Source organism: Acomys russatus, chromosome 21 (assembly GCF_903995435.1).
Source record: "Acomys russatus chromosome 21, mAcoRus1.1, whole genome shotgun sequence".
NCBI classification, from domain to species: Eukaryota; Metazoa; Chordata; class Mammalia; order Rodentia; family Muridae; genus Acomys; species Acomys russatus.
This window is the reverse complement of record NC_067157.1, coordinates 51637427-51656577: the sequence shown is the minus strand read 5'-3', so window position 1 is coordinate 51656577 and position 19151 is coordinate 51637427. Positions and strand designations below refer to the sequence as shown.

Here is a 19151-nt window from a genome sequence, read left to right as displayed (position 1 = left end):
CCAATCAGCTGGGCAGCAGAACAGGAAGTGGGAGGCGGGACTTCCTGAGAGGGGAGAGGGAAACATGGTGGAGAAGATGGCTGAAGAAAGAGACTAATGGAGTAGAAGCTGGCCCTGGAGTCATCAGAGTGGCAAGTTATTGGTTAATATGTGGGCTTTAAAGATATTAGGATTAGAGTAGCTCAGAGTGCCCAGCATAGTGCTTACAGCTTAAAAATAAACCGTAATCTCTCTGTGTCTGTCATTGGGGAATTAGCTGGTTACAGAAAACTACTGCCTTAATAATTTACTGTATTAATTAATGTAGGAAGAATAAGCAGTATTTCAACATATTAGCATGGATTTGTACAAAGCAATGGGTTTCGCGATGACACTTTTGTTCAAATGTATCTTATGATTTGACTTTACTATTTCTTCCTCTCCATGAATAGTACCTATTCTTTTTTTTCATGGTATTTGTATGTGTACACACACACACACACACACACACACACACACACACACACACACACTTTTCTCTCACATGTAAGAGAAAACATGTGATTTGTCATTTTGGGGGTAGGGCTGTTTTATTTCACTCAGTAGGGTAATCCCCAATTTCATCCGGTTTTTCTGCAAATGACATAATTTCACTCTTGTTTATGGCCAAATAAACCTCACTGAGTATTTACATATTTCCTTTATCCATTAATCAGTTGGTGGATGCCTAAGTTCCATAATGCAACTATTGTGAGAAGTGCCACGGTCAACTAGCATAAACAGGTGTCACTATAGCATGGTGACTTAGACGCTGTTTTCCCAGAAGTGGTACAGCTGGAGCACACAGTAGCTTTCTTTTCAGTTAAAACAAAACAAAACAAAACAAAACCCCAAAAACCTCATATCTGGGCTGGAGAGATGGCTCAGAGGTTAAGAGCACTGGCTGCTCTTCCAAGGTCCTGAGTTCAATTCCCAGCAACCACATGGCGGCTCACAACCATCTATAATGTGATCTGGTGCCCTCTTCTGGCATGCAGGCACACATGCAAGCGAAACATTATACATAATAAATAAATAAATCTTAATAACAAAAACAACTGATATCCTAGTTTATATCCCACCAGCACTCCCACATCCTTGCCAGCAGTCAATATATATATATATTTTTTGTTTGTTTGTTTGTTTTGTTTTGTTTTGATTTTTGAGGACAATTTATTAGAGTTTAGAAGAAAAATCACAGGGCAGATAAGCTGTACATCTCCAAGCTGTCCATAGAAGAAAGAATGGAAAAGATACATGGCCCAGAGGTCAGCCGCACAGCATCAGACTGCCATGTGGAGGGGGCACGTTAGGAAAAGAGCACACATGAAAGCCTAGTGCATTAGTTGGGGACTTTAAAAGCATGCTGAAGCTCTAGTCAGCATCTGAGAGGAAAGACTAAAGAGAAGAAAAATAAAAGTAGTTACACTTTTCTGAGGCAGGACCAGAGAGATAAACCTCATGGAGGCTCAGCTCCTAGGGTCTGCCAGTTGTGGTCGTTTTTGTTTGTTGCTTTTTTTTTTTTTTTTTTTTTTTTTTTTTTGAGACAGGGTTTTTCTGTAGCTTTGGCTGTCCTGGACTTGCTCTTAGACCAGGCAGACCTCGAGCTCACAGAGATCTGCCTGCCTCTGCCTCTTGAGTGTTGGGATTAAAGGCATGTGCCACCCCTGGGCTTATGGTTGATTTTGTTTGTTTTTGTTTTTGTTTTTCGAGACAGAGTCTCTCTGTGTAGCCTTGGCATCCTGGACTCACTTTGTAGACCAGGCTGACCTCAAACTCACAACTATCCATATGCCTCTGCCTCCCAAGTGCTGGGATTAAAGGCATGCTCCACCACTGCCCGGCTTTGTGGTTGTTTTTAATGATACCCATTCTTTTAAAAAATAAAATAAGGAAAGCCATCTTGACACAGGTGAGATGGGATCTCAGTGTGATTTTGATTTGTAGTTTCCTAGTGGCTAAGGATCTTGAGCTTGTGTGTGTGTGTGTGTTTATTTGCTATCCAGAGACTTCATCATTTGAGAAGTATCTGTTCATTTCATTTGACCATTTACTGGTTGATTACTAGGGGCTGGTGTTGAAGTTTTTGAGTTCTTTATATATCTTAGATAGCAATCCCTGTCAGATGTGCAGCTGACAACAACTCCCCCTACTCTCTTCACAGCTCCATTCCAAGGGGATCCAAGACGGTGGCACCAAACATGCACTTTGTTTGATCAGCAAGACAGCAGCGACTGTACGGCAAGCTAAGGACAATCTGAGAACCACAAAACACCAGTCCTGGTGACCCACAGGTGAGAATGGTCCAAACTGTGTGGAGCACGGTTGTGTCCAGCCGGGAGCCACTCAACTAACCCACAGAAAAGTCCTGGGTTCCTGCACTCGGGCTCCGAAGGCTAGGCCACCCCACACGCCTGGCTGGCAGGCAGCTTTTCAACTCCTGGAGTGCAGAGGGAGCAGTGACCTGCAAAAATCACCAGCATCTGTGGCTCTTGGTCTGACCTCAGGTAACCCAGCAAATCCACAGAAAGTTCCAGGGTCCAAGCAGGCACTGGACACACACTCCAACAAGAGACATCACCATGGCAAGAGGTCAGCGTAAAAACACAAGCAACAATCCCCAGGTCTATTTGATACCACCAGAAGCCTCACCACCACAACAGCCCTGGAGACACTATCCCATCCACAGCATGAGATAATGAGGCTATGAAAATAATAGAGGCCTTAAAGGAGGAAAATAAATCCCTCAAACTAGAACTGGAGTAAACAAAGAAAGAGATGGAAGAATTGAAAAAAAAATCTATTATCAAACAGAAGGAAATGAATAAAAAGATTCAGTCCCTAAGAATGGAGAAAGAAGCAATGAAGAAAACCCAATCCGAGAGAGCCCTGAGATGGAAACCTAGAGAAGAGGGAGGGAGCTGCAGACATAGCTTTCAGTTTATACAAGATTTTAATTTCATTTTCCTGGAGTCCTTTTGAGAAAGTCTCTGCCTCTATCTCCTGAGTTTCTCGTTACTACTTTCAGATCTTACATGAAGGCCTTTGATCCATTTTTCTTTTCTTTTCTTTTTTTTTTTTTTTTTTGGTTTTTCCAGACAGGGTTTCTCTGTGTAACCCTGGCTGTCCTAGACTCACTTTGTAGACTAGGCTGGCCTTGAACTCACAGAGATCCGCCTGCCTCTGCCTCCTGAGTGCTGGGATTAAAGGTGTGCGCCACCACGCCCGGCTGATCCATTTTGCAAAGTAGATTTTTACACAGGGTGAGAGGTATAGATCTAGTTTTGTTCTTCTATACAGCGATATCCAGTTTCCCCAGAACCATTTATTAAAGAGATTGTCCATTCTCAGTGGATACTTTTGATTCCTTCATTAAAAGTCAGAGTTGTACTGTTGTTGTTTTATTCCTGCGACTTTTCTTTTGTTCATTGATGTGTCTGTTTTTGTGCCAGTCCTGTGCTGTTCTCGTTACTATGGCTGTGCAGTGTAACTTTAAGTCAGGTATTACAACAGCGCCAGAATGGTGCTTTTTTCTCAGTATTGTTTTGGTTATGGAGCTTTTTTCTTCTGAAGGAATTTATATATTTTTCTATTTCAATGACAAATGCTACTAGAAGTTTGATGGTGAGCTCATTAATATATAGCTCACTTTATTAGTGCAGCCATTTTCACACTATTAATCCTGCAAACCCATGAGCATAAGGGATCTTTCAATCTTGTGTCTTTAATTTCTTCAGCATTTTTCTGGTTTGGTTTGGTTTTTCTAGACAGGATTTCTCTGTGTAGCCTTGGCTATCCTGGACTCCCTTTGAAGACCAGGCTGGCCTTAAACTCACAGAGGTCTACCTACCTTTGTGTCCCTGAGTGCTGAGATTACAATTTCTTTGGTGTTTTCAAATTCTTCTTGTAGGGGCTGGAGAGCTTGGCTCAGTAGTTAAGAGTACTTACTGTTCTTGCAGAGGACCCTGGATTGATTTTCAGCACCTACGGGTACCTCACAACTACCTGTTATTCTGGTCCCATGTGGTATCATGCCTTGTCTAGCCTTTCTTTGGCTCCTGGACACACATGTGTACACAAACTCATGAAACACATAAACTCATGAAGCACACACACATAAATAAAATAATTAATATTAACATTTTGTTGTAGAAGTGTTTCATTTCCTTAAGCTAGTCTAGATGTTTATTCTGTTTTTGTTTCGGAAGGACTGTTGTTTTTCATTGTTGCTGAGGCTACAAGAAGTGGGATTGTTGCTGGGCCTGGTGGCAAACGTCTTTAATCCCAGCACTCAGGGTTTCTCTGTGTGTCCTTGGGGAGTCCAAGCCTGTCCTGGACTCATCTTTGTAGACCAGGCTGGCTTCGAACTCAGAGGGATCCACCTGCCTCTGCCTCCCGAGTGCTGGGACTAAAGGCGTGCACCACCATTGGCCTGGCTGAGTCTTTAGGGTCTTTTAAGTATAGTATCATGCCGGGAATGGTGGCACATACCTTTAATCTCAGCACTTGGGAGGCAGAGGCAGGTGGATCATTGTGAGTTCAAGGCCATCCTGGTCTACAAAGTGAGTCCAGGACAGCCAAGGCTACACAGAGAAACCCTGTCTTAAAAAACAAAAACAAAAAAAAAAAAAAAAAAAAAAACAAAAAAAAAGAAAAACAAAAACAAACAACAACAAAAATATAGCATCATATTCTCTGCAAATCAGGATATTTTGCCTTCATCCTTGCCTTCGACTGAGCCTCGTATCTATCTCTCTTGCCTATTGCTCTGGCTAAGGCTTTGAGTACTATATCATATAGGGATGGAGACAGTGGGCACTCTTGTCTTCTTCCTGATTTTGGAGGAAATGCTGTCAGACTTTCCCCCTCTGGTATGTATGCTGGCCATCAAGTTGTCATTTGTAACTTTTTACAATATTGAGACATGTTCCTTCTATTTCTAGTTCCTTCAGAGAAATAACGGTGACTCTTTAAATGTAAGATAAAGCCCAGAACCCAAGAAGTAAGAGGCCAGTGGTGGGAAAGCAAGGAGACCTGCCCTGCACAGAGCCACGCCCCTTCCCCAGTTCGGCCCCCACTTACGTTTGAGGCAGAGCTCATTCCTCTGGAGAAGTCAGTGCGATGATTTTTTTCCTTTCATATTTATGTGTCTGGTGTGTGTGTGTGTGTGTGCATGTTTTCATGTGTATTTACATGTTCATATGCACATGTGTATGAGCCTGTGTGCAGAGGTCCAAGGTTGATGTCAAGACTCCACCCATCACTCTTCCACCTGATTTTTTGAGGCAGGGCCACTCAGTGAAACCCAGAGCTCCCCAAATGGCTACCATTTTTAGTCTGCTTGCTCCAAGGATCCTGACTCAGGCTGGAGCTGGCTCCTCATGCATGCCCCGAAGCACATTTTAACTGCTGAGCCATCTCCCCAACCTTTTAAAGTAAGTTTGAGTTGTGTACCTACTGTGAACCAACCAGGATGTCAGCACAATAGAATGAGACCTGCCTATGTGGGTTGTAGATTCTGGATGGAGAGGCACCATAATCAGGTAATCCTAAATGCAGCCTTCTGAGCGGAGAGGCAGGGGGGAGGGTAGAGGGGTTGCCATTTGTCTAGTGGTCCGAAAATGCCGTTCTGGGCCCAGACCTGCTGAAGTGTAGTCATCCGAAGACCACCTAGGATAAGTCTGCATGGTAATAACAACGCCAGCCTATCTGCTCTGGGCAGGACAGGATGGGACAGAGGGCAGTGCCTTTGGAAAGGTTGGCTTCTCTCTGAAGGGCTCTAGTTAGGCTCCAGTGAACCATCCAGGTTCTGATGACTCAGTTGTAATCCAAGTGACAGATACAACCTTGAACATGAGTGTAGACAAAAAGGTCACCCAGGATCCACTGGAGGATGTCCCTGAACCTCTTATAATCAGCTGTTCCCAGGGGTTCCAACAGCTGGGCTATGGGGACGTTAGGAGTGCATGATGAGAGCAGAACTAACACTCCAAGTCAACGCTCCAAGCATCCAGCACATGCGAGCAAGCAGGAACACACACCTCAGCCCATGCGGAGAGCTGAGGATGAGCTCAGTGCAACCGCTCGTTGCCATGGGAACAAGTCAGCGCCTGGTTCACTCTGGTTAAGGAAGCTAGGGAGTGGACTGTATTTTACAAAATGTTCTGCAGAAGATATTTTTAAAAGTGGTTCTTAAAAGAAAAAACTCTCGCTGACTGTATATGGAAAACCTAACGCCTCCAAACTTTCATTTAGATCGCTGGAGTCTCCTGATCATGATCCTCAAGGAGAAGTAACCAACGCGCTGTACTGTCACAAGCCATTTTACAATTTGTTTACGGTTGTCAGGACTTGTTTGAAAGTTTTAGTTTCTACAGTGCCAGAGGGAAGGAGGACCTGGCCGTTCTCCCCTCCTATACTGGCTTTTGTACCTTTGTTTGGTTTGAGTTACCACAGTTTAGAGAGAGAGGTTACGCAGTCTGACAGATCTCTTTGGAAACCACCTCCCAGGGGCCTGAGAGTCGCACTGGGTGGCTTGGAGACCAAAGAGGATCTGCAGTCTGGGCCTGAGCAGTGGGCGGAGCCACTGGTAGGCGGGGCCGGGCGATAGGCGGAGCCCCTAGCGGGAGGGGCGGGGCCCTAGAGCGTGGGTGGCTATTGGTAGTGGTCAGGGTCCTTGGCGCGGGGGCGGAGGAGTAGGCGGGGCCTGAGCGCGCCTGCGCAGTCCACTCTACTCGGCGGCGAAGGAGAAGCGTTAGAGGGAAGATGGAAGACTTCCAGGGTTCTGAGGAGGTAACCTCGGGCTGGGCCGTAAGAGGGTGGCGGCCGAGATCCGAGCGTGGTGCGGCCGGGCAGGGAAGACGCAGCCGCTTCTGCCCACAGCTGCCTGGCCAGAGGCTATGGAGCCTGGGTGACGGTTCCCAGCGGGGCCACTCGGAGTCTTTCCCGCGTGGGCGGTGCCCTCCGTGCGCTGTGTCTGTGCTGGGCTTAGGGACGTGGTGGGGTTCATGGCAGAGGATGACGTCACTGCGCCCCTTCCGCACTGCTGCTGACCCCAGCCGGGGCCGGGGTTGGGAAAGGAGGGGTCCTGCAGTGCCATGCAGGATGACATGGGCGCGCAGCGCCAGCTCCGGGTCGCTGCAGTGGGGGTCTGCTGTCCAAGCTGTCCGTCTGCCAAGTACAGACCTGCGTACAGCACCTGCCTTTGTCTCGGTGCCGCTCTTGTGCTTGCTTCAGTGCGGCGCTCCCTCCCACCCAGGCCACAGCGACTGGATACATTTCTTTTCAGTTCACGATAGTAATGAGATTGTTCCTTCTTGTGGGGAAGAATGCAATGTCTCGTAGTACCCTAGACACTCGCCTTGATGATGTGTTGTCAAAATGGCTTTTCCTTGGTGCTGGCATGCATTCGGGGAAACACCTGAATGGACGTCCCAGTTATAGAATAGTTCCTCATTTTCTTCTTACCGAATAATCTTTGTTGAAACTCAATAAAACCCCATGAATTACACAGTTTGTCAAAAAATTAAAAAAAAAAAAAACAACCTAACATTTCCTCTTTTGACATTTCTAAAATGTAGTTTAACTAGGGATATTCTGAAGAAAGAGTTAAGAAATTGCATTCATCAGAAACTTTCAGTTTTGGTGTAATTTCCCAACACACTTTCCGGCAGTCAGTAGTGTTCTGTGTTTGGTGGAAACCAAGTGAATACTCTCAAGCCACGATTCAGAGGCAGTTAGCAAAGAGGATGCTTTGCACACACAGTGTACTGATGTGTGGCTGGAAACTGGCATATGTTGTAGTCACAGCCAGCCGAACGGCCGGGGTTAGAGAAAGCTCCAAAAACTGACTTCTAATTCCAGCTTGTTCCCACGAACTGGCTGACTCTCTGTAAAGGGGGATGTCTGGACAGAGTGATCTGTGCTTTACACAGGCAGGAGGATGGCTGCCTTTGTTCACCCAGCAGCCTTCTCAGCTGAGCCTCTGACGCTACAGATTCCGCAGCTTGTAGCAGCTGGCACTGCTTGTTTCCTTACTTTAACTGTACAAAGTTATACAGTGGTCTGGGATCCTTGTAGTCACTTGGGAAAAACCTTTCAGTTGACTTACTCTTTATGACACCCATGTTTTCACTAGGTCACTGATGGGGTTTTCTTTCCAACTGACTTCTTGGGGGGGGGTCTAACAAGCAAGATGGCTTTGGGTGGTCAATTCTCATTCCTCCTAAAGAGAAAGGGGCGTTAACCCAATACTAGGACAGGGCAGGGCCCACTGTGGTCAGCAGCCAGGAAAAGTGTGCGACAGGACTGTCTGCCTCGGGGTTGCACAGTCCAGGGCATGGCCAGTGCTAAGGATGTCCCAGAGGTTGGACTAGTTCGTTTGTTCTCATGTAAGAAGCACAGTGGCAGGTAGTGCCTGGCTAATGTTTTCAGGACACTGTCGTGCCCGTTCAAATCCAGTATTAGGTTAAAAGGAGACTAAGAAAAACACTTGGGGCACCCCCTTGCTGCTGGCCGCCCACCGGTGTTTCGTCTGGAAGTAGGATGGGGTTAAAATGGTGAACACACACCAGCCTTGTATGTGTTAAACATCCCAGTCCATTTACCTCACGGAAGAAAATGTCCCACCTTTAAAGTGGATTACTTACGTTTCTTCAGCTATTTTGTATGGAAGCCAAGCAGCTCATAACACAGCACCTGTTTCGGTTAATGGTCCGCACAGCCAGCTGCAAGGGAAGGAGAGAGAGGCTTCTGGTGTGAAGTGAAGCTTGGGTTCCCACGTGACCCTCAGGGCAGCTGCTTCCCATCTCTGGGCCCTGAGCGGTGCATTCCTCTGCATAGTCAACAGTCTGATTGCTAAGTCAAGTTCATGATCTCATTGTGCGTTTACTGATGCTGTGGGGAAGGATCTTTTAAACCAAACTTACCCAAGTTTTCTTCCTTAACAGACTTCATTTGTGGTTGATGAAGTGAGCAACATTGTAAAGGAGGTAAGAGGAGACATGCTTGTTTTTCAAGTGTTTGATTGATGGTCTATATCTTAGGGTTACTGTTGCTGTAATGAGACACCATGACCAAAGCAGTGTGAGGAGGAAAAGGATTTATTCAGCTTACATGTCCACATTGTAGTTCCTCACTGGAGGAAGTCAGGACAGGAACTTTAAGCAGGGCAGGATCCTAGAGGCAGGAGCTGATGCAGAGGCCGTGGAGGGTGCTGCTCACTGGCTTGCTCCCCATGGCTTGCTCAGCGTGCTTTCCTATAGAACCCGGGACCACCAGCCCAGGGATGGCACCACCTACAATGGGCTGGGCCCTTCCCCCATTAATCACTAATTAAGAAAATGCCCTTCAACTGGATCTTACGGAGGCATTTTCCCTCTTCTCAGATGGCTTTAGCTTGTGTCACACTGACATAAAACTAGCCAGCATGGCATGTATGAAGGAAAACTCCATATGAATTAAATGGAAAAAATATCTCAACAGCTGTTGAGCCTCTGTGCTTTGACATTTTCAAACATTTTTACTTTATATCTGTGTAAAAATTACTTCCATATTATATAAATTATATACAGAATCAGGAAATTTTATGTGGCATTAGAAACTGTCAAGGCAGATTCTGTAACCTTGTAGCAGGAATCACATGACATGTGCATAAATGTCTCCAGTGTTGGGTGAAAAAGAGCAACTACAGAGAAAATGAGACAACTTCCATAACTCAGGGGATTATTCATAGATTTTCTTTCTTTTTTCTTTTCCTTTCTTTTTTTTTTTGTTTTTTGTTTTTTTTTCAAGACAGAGTTTCTCTGTGTGGCCTTGGCTGACCTGGACTTGCTTTGTAGACCAGGCTGTCCTTGAACTCACAGCGATCGATCGCCTGCCTCCGCCTCTCTGTGTGCTGGAATTAAAGGCGTGGGCCACTAGCTTTGTAGTTTTTTCTTACATTCTTACATATGTTAGACAATGAGGACAACAGGCAAAAGGAATTTGTGTCACTCACTGTGGCAGAGCGTCTGACAGAAGCCGTGTTACATACAGAAGGGAAGGTTGTTTTGGCTCTTGGTTGGAAGGGAAACAGCCCAGCCAGGTGGCAGGAGTGTGAAGTGGCTGGTCACCATGCATCTTTATGTCTGCGAGCAACTGTCTAGACTAGGGTAAGTGAGGTGAGAAGACCACCCAGGATGTGGGCAGCACCATTCTCCAGACTGTGAGGCGCTGCACTCTGAGCAGCAGCACTCACTGCCCTCTGCTTCCTGACTGCAGATGCAGTGTGATCAGCTCCTGCAGGCAGGACTTCCCCACCGTCGTCGTGGACTGGGAGCCAGAACAAACCCTTCTTTCCCTTAGTTGCTTCTGTCGGGTACCATTCGAGGCTCCTCAAGGCAATTCTGGACTGACTTCAGTGTAAGCTGTCCACTACTGGCTAGTGCCAGAGCGCTAAAGAACCATGCTCCACTTTGTGAGAAGTATCCAAAACCAAAATGAGCTTCTCTTTTATGGACATTGTTCAGCATCGGGTGTGATTTTTCTGGTGCTTTGCAGAGAGTATAAGTTTGTCTTTTATTCTTTCTTCAATGCAGTGTTTCCAGTAGAGTGGGGGAGGCGGAAAGGTGATAAGTTAAGCCAGAACTGGGAGAAACAGAGTGGGTTTGTTAGGGAAGGGTTCTGCCTTATTTTCCGCTTCTGCTTAGATGCAGTCACCAGGCACGTTAGCAGTCTGTGGGGAACTGGGGGCCACTCAGCTTTTCTGCCGGGGGAACTAGGTTAGTTACTTCCTCAAGCTGTTTAAAAGTAGTAGGTAGTTGGGACGAGTGGGTCTAAAGTTAGAGTTTTCCCCTCTCCCCCAAAACTGGATTTCATAGTGCGTGGAGAGGGTTGCCTTGCCTCTTTGACAGTATTCGTGTCTACCAATACCTTAACTAAAGCAGGACCACTGGTCCTCGGCCCACCGTGTGCTGTCAGCCTAGAGTGGGCAGACATGCAGGATGTGGGGTAACCAGGAGCTGTATCAACATGACTGGGCAGAGCCCCAAGTCTGGAGGCAGAAAGCACAGTTGATCCCTCGGTGTAGGGTTTGTGTCTCTTGGTGTAAAGCCTGGTACACTTGGACCTCTCCCTTCACCACTGTGAGCAGTGAGGGCCTCTGGACCTTGTATTGGAAAATTGGTCTTGGCGAATGCTGTCTACTTTAGGCTATTATAAAACCTTCCTTTTCTGGCTTTCAGGGTTAGAAGGGAGATACTTGGAACTGCACAGGCATCTGGGAAAGGGGTTGCTGGGGAAGACCCAGGGGGTCACTGAATCTACAGGGACAGGGCAGTGAGCTGCACTCTCAAAAGCCTTGGAACTTAGCAGGGAATGCCACCACATGCCTGAGCTTTGGGGTATCAAAGGCTGCTCTTCAGTTATCGGCAGCCCATAAGCTGAGGGCTAGCCGCACTGGAAGACTGCAGAGGTTGTCTGTTGGCGGTTCTACAACATCCAGTACACTGTCAGCTGACATACACGATTACATTGTGTGTTTCATGCTTTGGTAAAAATGACTATTATACTTTTAAGTCATTGGCAATATAAAATATTTTTCAGCCTCCGTAAGAAAGTGGTACTTATCTCTAGATATTAACAGCTGCATGAACACTGAATGCCTTTGTTGAGTTGAAGTGGTGAACACAACAGACAGAGCCTATAGAACATAGATTGTCAGCCAGTGTAAATACAACTGGGGTGCACTGTAATGCACTGAGCAAAAGCCGCGTGTGCAAAGGAGTCTGTGATAATGTACAAGTCTGTACCTTCCCAGAGTTGTACATGTCGCTCCTAGGGTGGGCCACGGGCCCTGTCAGGTGACTGACTGGTGGGTGTGGCATCTGGGGTTCTCTGCGTGACCTCTTGTGTTTCCCCCCAGGCTATAGAAAGTGCCATCGGTGGTAATGCCTACCAGCACAGCAAAGTCAACCAGTGGACCACGAACGTGGTAGAGCAGACCCTGAGCCAGCTCACCAAGCTGGGGAAGCCATTCAAATACATTGGTAATGGATTTTCTTGTCGTGTATTTTGATAGAGGTTCTTTAAATACTGGTGCCAGAGGAAAGCTCACTTAGCAATTGGCTGCCTAACCTCCAAGAAGGTTCCTCCTGGGACCAGGTCCCTTGTGCAGTGAAGGTACCATGTACCCTCCTTGCCAGGCTGGTGCCAGCATGCGGGGCTTAAGCCAAACAGGAGTTTAAAAGATTTTTGATCAGACATGTTTAGAACATTTTAAGATAAAGGAAATCTGTGATTTGTCAGAGTGAGACAAGCCTCTAAATTTAGGAATGTCAGCTGTGTGATCTATCTGCACTAAAAAGCAGGCAAAGGGAATGTATGTTGGCATGTTATCTGACACAGGGTTGTCCAATTTCAGTGACCTGTGTGATCATGCAGAAGAATGGAGCTGGGCTCCACACCGCAAGTTCCTGTTTCTGGGACAGCTCCACGGATGGTAGGATTTCCACCCTCTTACACATTTTTGCTATGCCCATTCTGTGGACACTTGCCCCTGTATTTGTAAGTTAAGTCAGGCACTAGCGTGACTCTGTATGTCGGAGGAAAGCTCTCCAGCGCGGGCGTGGTGGGACCCACATCTCCTGGGCTTCCTCACTTCCTGTGCCTGTCTGTCTCCCTCACAGGCAGCTGCACAGTCCGATGGGAGAACAAGACCATGTACTGCATCGTCAGTGCCTTTGGTCTGTCCATCTGACCTCCTTGCCAGCCCACAGCCTCGCTCACGTCTCCGCACTTCTAGTCCACCTTCACCGCCAGCTACGAACTGGGTCAACGCCTTCCTCAAGTGTGTTTTGTGGCACTCTCAAAACGTAGAGAAATATACCAAATGACTCCATGGTCACAGGGACTGCACCATGCCAGGCCGATGCGCAGCCACCTGTCATCAGAGGCCCGCAGTGCCACCTGTCTTAACCCTCTCTTTTCAAAGGTGCTGAAAACCGAAATCTGCTAGTAGGAAACTTTCTCTACTTTCTGACATGATTCAGATACACTAATTTTCCATACTTTATACTTTTGTTAGAATAATAAATTATTCAAAATTAGAGTTTTTGTGTTCTTTATAGTCTGGAGCATCACACATGAATCTCTGGTTACTGCGTTCAGAACTGGCTTGTCATTCTTTTGCATGCTGACGTAAGAGTGTACCTGACCACCTGGCTCAGGGTCTCGGGACAGTGCAAGGCCAGCCTTGTAGGTCATGCTCGAAGGCCATGGCCTGTTTCTTACTGTGATGGTAAAACCTGGTAACGCTGGCAAAGCTGGAGAGGACATGGACCTCAGGGGCAGGTTAGGCACACGTGACATAGAGATCTAGAAAAATGGTGGAGGTTTCTGTCCCATCAGTTTAGTTCTGTTTAATTTTTTAATTACATTTGTTTGTGTGTGAGAGAAAGTAACACAAGGGCCATGACACACTTGTGGAGGTCAGAGGTAACTGGGAGCTGGTTCTTTTCTCCATCACTGGCCCCAGGAGTGGAACCCAGGCCATCAGGTGGAAGTGCCTTTAACTGCTGAGCCATCTCACTGGCCCCAGGAATGGAACCCAGGCCATCAGGTGGAAGCGCCTTTAACTGCTGAGCCATCTCACTGGCCCCAGGAGTGGAACCCAGGCCATCAGGTGTAAGCGCCTTTAACCGCTGAGCCATCTCACTGGACCCATCACTTAGTTTCTTTGCACTGGCTGCCTCAGGCGGTACAAACCAGGAAGCAAAACGCAGAAGAAACAAAACAAAACAAAACTTGGGATTCTTCCCCCAGCAATGATAAACATAAAATATCTTAGTAGAGGGCAAAACAACAAAACCAAACCCCCGCAGCTCTGCATTGGTCCTCTGGAATGGAAATTGGCCGACTTTACCTGTGGGACAGGGGCCTAGCCATGCTGTGATCCTCCGTTTCTAGTTTCTGTTTTCTGTAAGTGAAAGTTGGGCAAGCCCGCAGTAAGCTCTAACTCCTGCATGCTTGGCCTGGTGCTGTTATACTGCAGCCTTCAATTCCTTCTTGTATTTTCAGTAGAAGCCATAGGTTTAGTATTTTGTAGCTTTCAAAATGCTTTTGGAATTACTCTGTGCTCACAACAGTTAATGCAGTTGCTTGAGTATCACAAAAAGGCCTGTAGTTTATCCACTTAATATCAAGCCACAAATCCTAGAGAAAAGGTACCCAAAGACTAGGCTGTCTGTTGAGTGCTCTGGGGTTCTCCATGTGGGCCACATAGGACACTCTCACTGGCATTACCACTTGTTTGGTGTGTGCATGCATGTATCTATGTAGGTGTGCACACTCATGGATGCATCTTCTGTGTGTGTCCAGTTCCCAAGTATTTTCTGAGATGGTCTCTCACTGAACCTGAAGCTCACTGGCTGGCCACCAACCCCAGGACCCACCTGTCTGTGCTCCTCTTGTCCAGCCCTGGCAGTTACAGGCACATGCCACCATGCCCACTTTTTTTTTTTTTAAAGATTTATTTATTTATTATGTATACAGTGCTCAGGCCAGAAGAGGGCACCAGATCACATTATAGATGGTTGTGAGCCACTATGTGGTTGCTGGGAATTGAACTCAGGACCTCTGTAAGAACAGACGGTGCTCGTAACCTCTGAGCCATCTCTCCAGCCCCACCATGCCCACTTTTACGTGGATACTGCAGATCCAAATTCAGGTCCCCATGCTCACACAGCAAGCATTTTACCCATTGTGCCATCCCCCAAGTCCCTCTGGCTGAAGAGCCTCACTGTGGTCTCTGAGGTTCTCTTCCTAAAGCTCTGGTATAAAAGCAAGTAATATGTAACAGATTAAAAGTTAGACATATAGTAACTTCTGTGCACCAGGGATGTCAGAATGAAGTTTCTACAGTTTGGATGTGAAATGTCCCCTACAGGTTCCTGTGTCAAACACCTGCCCCTCAGGTGGCTCTAGAAACTTAGAGGCAGAGCCTGCTGAAGGAAGCAGATCACGGTGGGGTTAGGGCCTAAGTCTTGCTCCCGCCCCTTCCTGTCATTCCGCTTTGCTTCCTGGCCACCAGGAGGTGAGTAACTTTGCCACACACTTTTGGCACTGTGTTCCTCCTCATCACAGGACTGTGTGATGAGCTAGCCATGGACCCATGAGCTGAAGTAACGCTATCCTCCTTTGAGGTTTTCATCAAGTCTCTGTCACAGCAACGAAAAGCCTAATACAGAAGCTATTCCCAAAATGTGAGTTTTATTGCGTTTTCCATCAATAAGCATTGATTCCTTGAGGGACTGCCCAGGCAACACCACTCCACTGACAGCCCAGACCTCAGCCACAGTTCCCGTGATTCTTCTGCATTTAGTGGCTAGTGTTTTTATTAGACAAATATTTACAGACATTTATAAAAAGGTAGTTTTCAGTAGCAGAAAATCTTCTGTCACAGAATGGAGTTATACCTGTTTTGTGTCACAGGACTGAGCAGCACCCAAAACACCAAGATAAACTGTTCAGTAAGGTGTCAGACTAAATCAGTTGCCCTTTGGCCTGAAAAAAAAATTATGTATTCCCTTCCCCATTTAAAAAAAAAAAACAAACAACAAACTAACCACTAAGGCAATGGATTCTGAACTCTCAAATACACATCCACAGCTGGTTCCATGTCTGTTCCTCATGGAGGGACTTAAGTTCTCCCTTTTAAGGGTGCGTGTGTTTCTCCTGTAAAGACTAGTGACTGTATTCAGACCCACCTGTTGTAACTGCCTTCAGGGGCTCAGTGCTTGAGGCTGGTGAGACTTGCTTTATAAGCTGTCCATCTGCAGCCTGGCTTTTCACATCTAAGCTGACTCCAGTCTGTAACTGTAAAGACCGCCCTGAGAGCCTCAACTGTATCTCACATAGACTTTCCAATGGGGCCTGAAGGCACTGATTGCCTCAGCAATGATTTGACAATAAATCAAGCAGACTCACTATCCACAGGGATAACAGAGCTCTCTCCAGGGAAGCCAGAAGACACCTCCTCATCTTCCCCGGTTCCCCTAGATTGGACCAATATAAAAAACACCCCAAAGACAGTATTTTTCAAACCATTATCTGAAAGAACTAGTCAGCCCTTTGAATTTATAACTTAAGTTTATAAAACTTCAATTCCCTCAGAAAAAAACAATCATGCTACTAATCAAAAGTTCCAGTGGAGTTTAGTGTTTTAACTAAACACCCACAGCTTCCGTCTACACTGACGTCTCTAGATCTGTAAGCAGTTTTACACAGCACATAACACACGATGTACATAATACTAGGGAAGAAAATGTGAAAACACAATTTAATGAGCACTTTCCCTTAAGTGCTTCTTTGTAATTCTTATTTCCAACAACAACAAAATATTCCTTTATTTTAGTTTCATGGACACTAGGATCAATTTATAATTATACTACAAGACAGCTTTTTAAAGTTCTGAAGTCTGTACCTAAATGCTCAAAATATCTTACACTGACTGATAAGTAATAGTGTTCTAAACTGTGGAGAATTTTTACAATAATTAAGACATGTAAACGACCACACACTAGAACATCTGGGAGCCGCACAAGTCAGTGTCCATACAATGGCAGCTGCGAACAGATTCTGGGTGATCGTGGCACAGCAAGTGTAAAAACCATGTACACCCGTTACCCTGCAACAATGGTTTTCGTTCAGACGTTCGTATTTACAAGGGTGTTTTTTAAACAATGCACGTGGAATCCATATTGAAGTATGCTGAAGTTTACGGCGACAGGCCGGCAGGCAGAAGGAAGGCTCTACGGGCAGCCCTGGGGTCCTGGCCACATGGGCAGCAGCCTGAAGCTCAGTGTGGAAATCTGAGGCGGTGCACAGATGAAGGGAACATGGTGGTGCCTCAAGAGGGACCCACCCGTTCCTGGGCCTCTGGATTTGCCAAGACAGAGGCAGACAGGATGGATACCTTTACCAGGAATTCACGGAGACGTTATGTGTGGGGAGACTGGAGTGTGATGGAAGGCAGCCGCGCTCAGGACTTCCAATGCTGAGTCTCACCAGTGCGGGTGACATTTGTTTTCAACAGCAACACTGCAAGCACAGAAGGACCACGAGGCAGGTTCCTTTCTCTGCGGCTTCTCCATAGACATTCAAATGTTTTACTTTCTCTTCATTTTAGTTCCAAATATTAAAACTGGAAACATTTCTGGCCATAAAGTATTTCTAATATAACAATATTTCATGTAGCTTTCATGAAAAAAAAATAGAGCTCTTTGGGGGTTTTACACTCAGTGGAAATTCTGGGGATGGAAAAGGCCACCCTGTTTTCCACCCTGAACACAGGGAAACTCAAGCCTCTCTACACAGATGCTTGCACACAGACCCTTCAAAAGCACCATGGCACGGACCGTGCCCACAGGGCTACTGGCTTGCCACACCGTAGCTTTCTGCAGGCCATTGTTGCAGATGCTTGGGAGTCAGCGCCCTGGGCATCCACGTGTCTGAGAAGATGGAGGCAGACTGCCCACCTGAGATAGGCACAGGTCAGGCTTCCCTTTAAGGACAGAGCACTGAAGACTGTGCCATGGGGAAGAGAGAGGAGCTTTCACACGGCCATGCTGGGACCTTGGTCATCTGGCCTCCCACAGACTCAATGGCTTTTTAAAAGAAAAAAAAAAAGTACATAATTCTTTTTATTAAAAGTGAGTAATTTCTCCTCACCATTGCAAACAGGCTTCGTCTTGTCTGTTATCTCCGTGAAAGGGTGCGCCTCACAGTGCTCTCCCAGCCAGCCCCTCTTCTTCAATAGTGGAGCTACCCCGACAGCAAACTGGCCCAACACTTCAATCCATTTGGTTTTTCTTTTAAAAATATGTAAACAAATAAGGAACAGGAGACCCTTGCTCACAAGAGGAGTCTAGACACACACAGAAGAAAGAACCAGAACACGTTGCTAAGGAAGCAGAGGCCCCTCACCGTCCCATCTGCTGCCCAGGGCTCAGTCACTGTCCGACTCTTCCTTGTACTTGGCACGGATGGCCTGGCCGTTCTGCAGGGGCATTTCTTCATAGTCACTCCTGTTGTAAAAGAGACCTCTGACAGTCTGCCACTCTTGCAGCACTTTTCTGTACATGCACATGTGTGTGGAGGCCAGAGGTCAACATCAGGTGTCTTCCTCAATTGCTCACCACCTCAGTTTTTGGGACAGGGTCTCTCACTGAGCCTGGAGCTTGCTGATTCAGCTCCAGTGCCCGGTCAGTGAGCCCCAGAGACCCTTCTGTTCCTGCCTTCCCAAGGCTGGGATTACAGGTATGTGCCACTGTGCACTGGGTCTGGTTTTTGTTTGTGTTGTTTTGTTTTATGAGACAGGATCTTACTATGTAGCCTTGGCTGGCCTTGAACTCAGAAAGATTCACCTGCCTCTGTCTCCTGAGTACTGGGATTAAAGACGTGCACCACCACGCCCATCTTAGAACCTGGCATTTTATGTGGGTCCTTGGGATTTGAACTCCGGTCCTCATGCTGACACAGCAGATACTTTATTAAGTCACCTCTCCAACCACCACCTGGAAGTGCTTGGCTGCCTCTCGGGCCTTCACATTGACTGCTAGACTGAAAGAACTCACCTCACAGTCTCCCTCTTAGGGTCTAGTCAACTGAAAATGTCCACTCTCCCCAACTTGACTCTCAGCACCCATTAGTTCAGATGGAACCGCTCTGTAGTTAGCACAGTGCAGGCATTCTGCAGAACGGAATGCCACCAAGTCCATGTGAAGCACACAAAACAAAGCCATGACACTCCTCACACTCCCAGCTAACAGTCTAACGCCACAGAGATAATCTCAGTCCGGCAAACGGCCAGGCTGGAATATGCCCGGTGACAGTGACTTACCCGTAAATCACATCGTCGTCAGAGTCGTTCAGCATGGAAAATGCAGGGTTGTCCTTCAGCTGAGACTCTGAAAACCAACACAAGCATTTTTAAGGAGAGCACTGTGTATTATTTGTCCAGGTAGGAGTCTGAAGGATCACAAACCCCAAACAAAATGAGCAGTGGAGTTCTGTGAGCTTGTGACACAGGTCAGCCTTAGTGTCCTGTGTTCAACATTAGGACACCATTCACTTGCCTTCTGCCTCTGTCCAGACAG

General features: G+C 46.6%; 2 protein-coding genes across 2 annotated transcripts in view; one reads left to right on the top strand and one right to left on the bottom strand.

The window, feature by feature from the left end:
• Positions 1-6690: 6690 nt before the first annotated feature.
• On the top strand, positions 6691-12754 carry Dynlt1 (dynein light chain Tctex-type 1). The gene is made up of 5 exons (XM_051164061.1): positions 6691-6810; positions 8967-9008; positions 11921-12044; positions 12419-12496; positions 12684-12754. Exons 1-5 carry the CDS (start codon positions 6784-6786, stop codon positions 12752-12754), a joined length of 342 nt encoding a protein of 113 aa, XP_051020018.1. The 5' UTR covers positions 6691-6783.
• Positions 12755-17452: 4698 nt separating this feature from the next.
• The window catches only part of Tmem181 (transmembrane protein 181), a 53000-nt gene continuing 51301 nt past the window's right edge, over positions 17453-19151 (bottom strand). The window contains exons 16-17 of the mRNA XM_051164060.1: positions 18896-18962; positions 17453-18080 (exon numbers count right to left, since the gene is read on the bottom strand). Of these exons, the coding sequence (XP_051020017.1) occupies positions 18002-18080; positions 18896-18962 (146 nt within the window). The 3' untranslated portion in view covers positions 17453-18001. The remainder of the gene's footprint in view (positions 18081-18895; positions 18963-19151) is intronic.

Bases quoted from the DNA above. Each gene is read 5' to 3' on its own strand.
- Dynlt1 (XM_051164061.1), top strand. From the start codon at position 6,784: ATGGAAGACTTCCAGGGTTCTGAGGAG. The intron at 6,811-8,966 runs GTAACCTCGGGC...CTTCCTTAACAG, and splicing joins ACTTCCAGGGTTCTGAGGAG to ACTTCATTTGTGGTTGATGA. The intron at 12,045-12,418 runs GTAATGGATTTT...GTCCAATTTCAG, and splicing joins GAAGCCATTCAAATACATTG to TGACCTGTGTGATCATGCAG.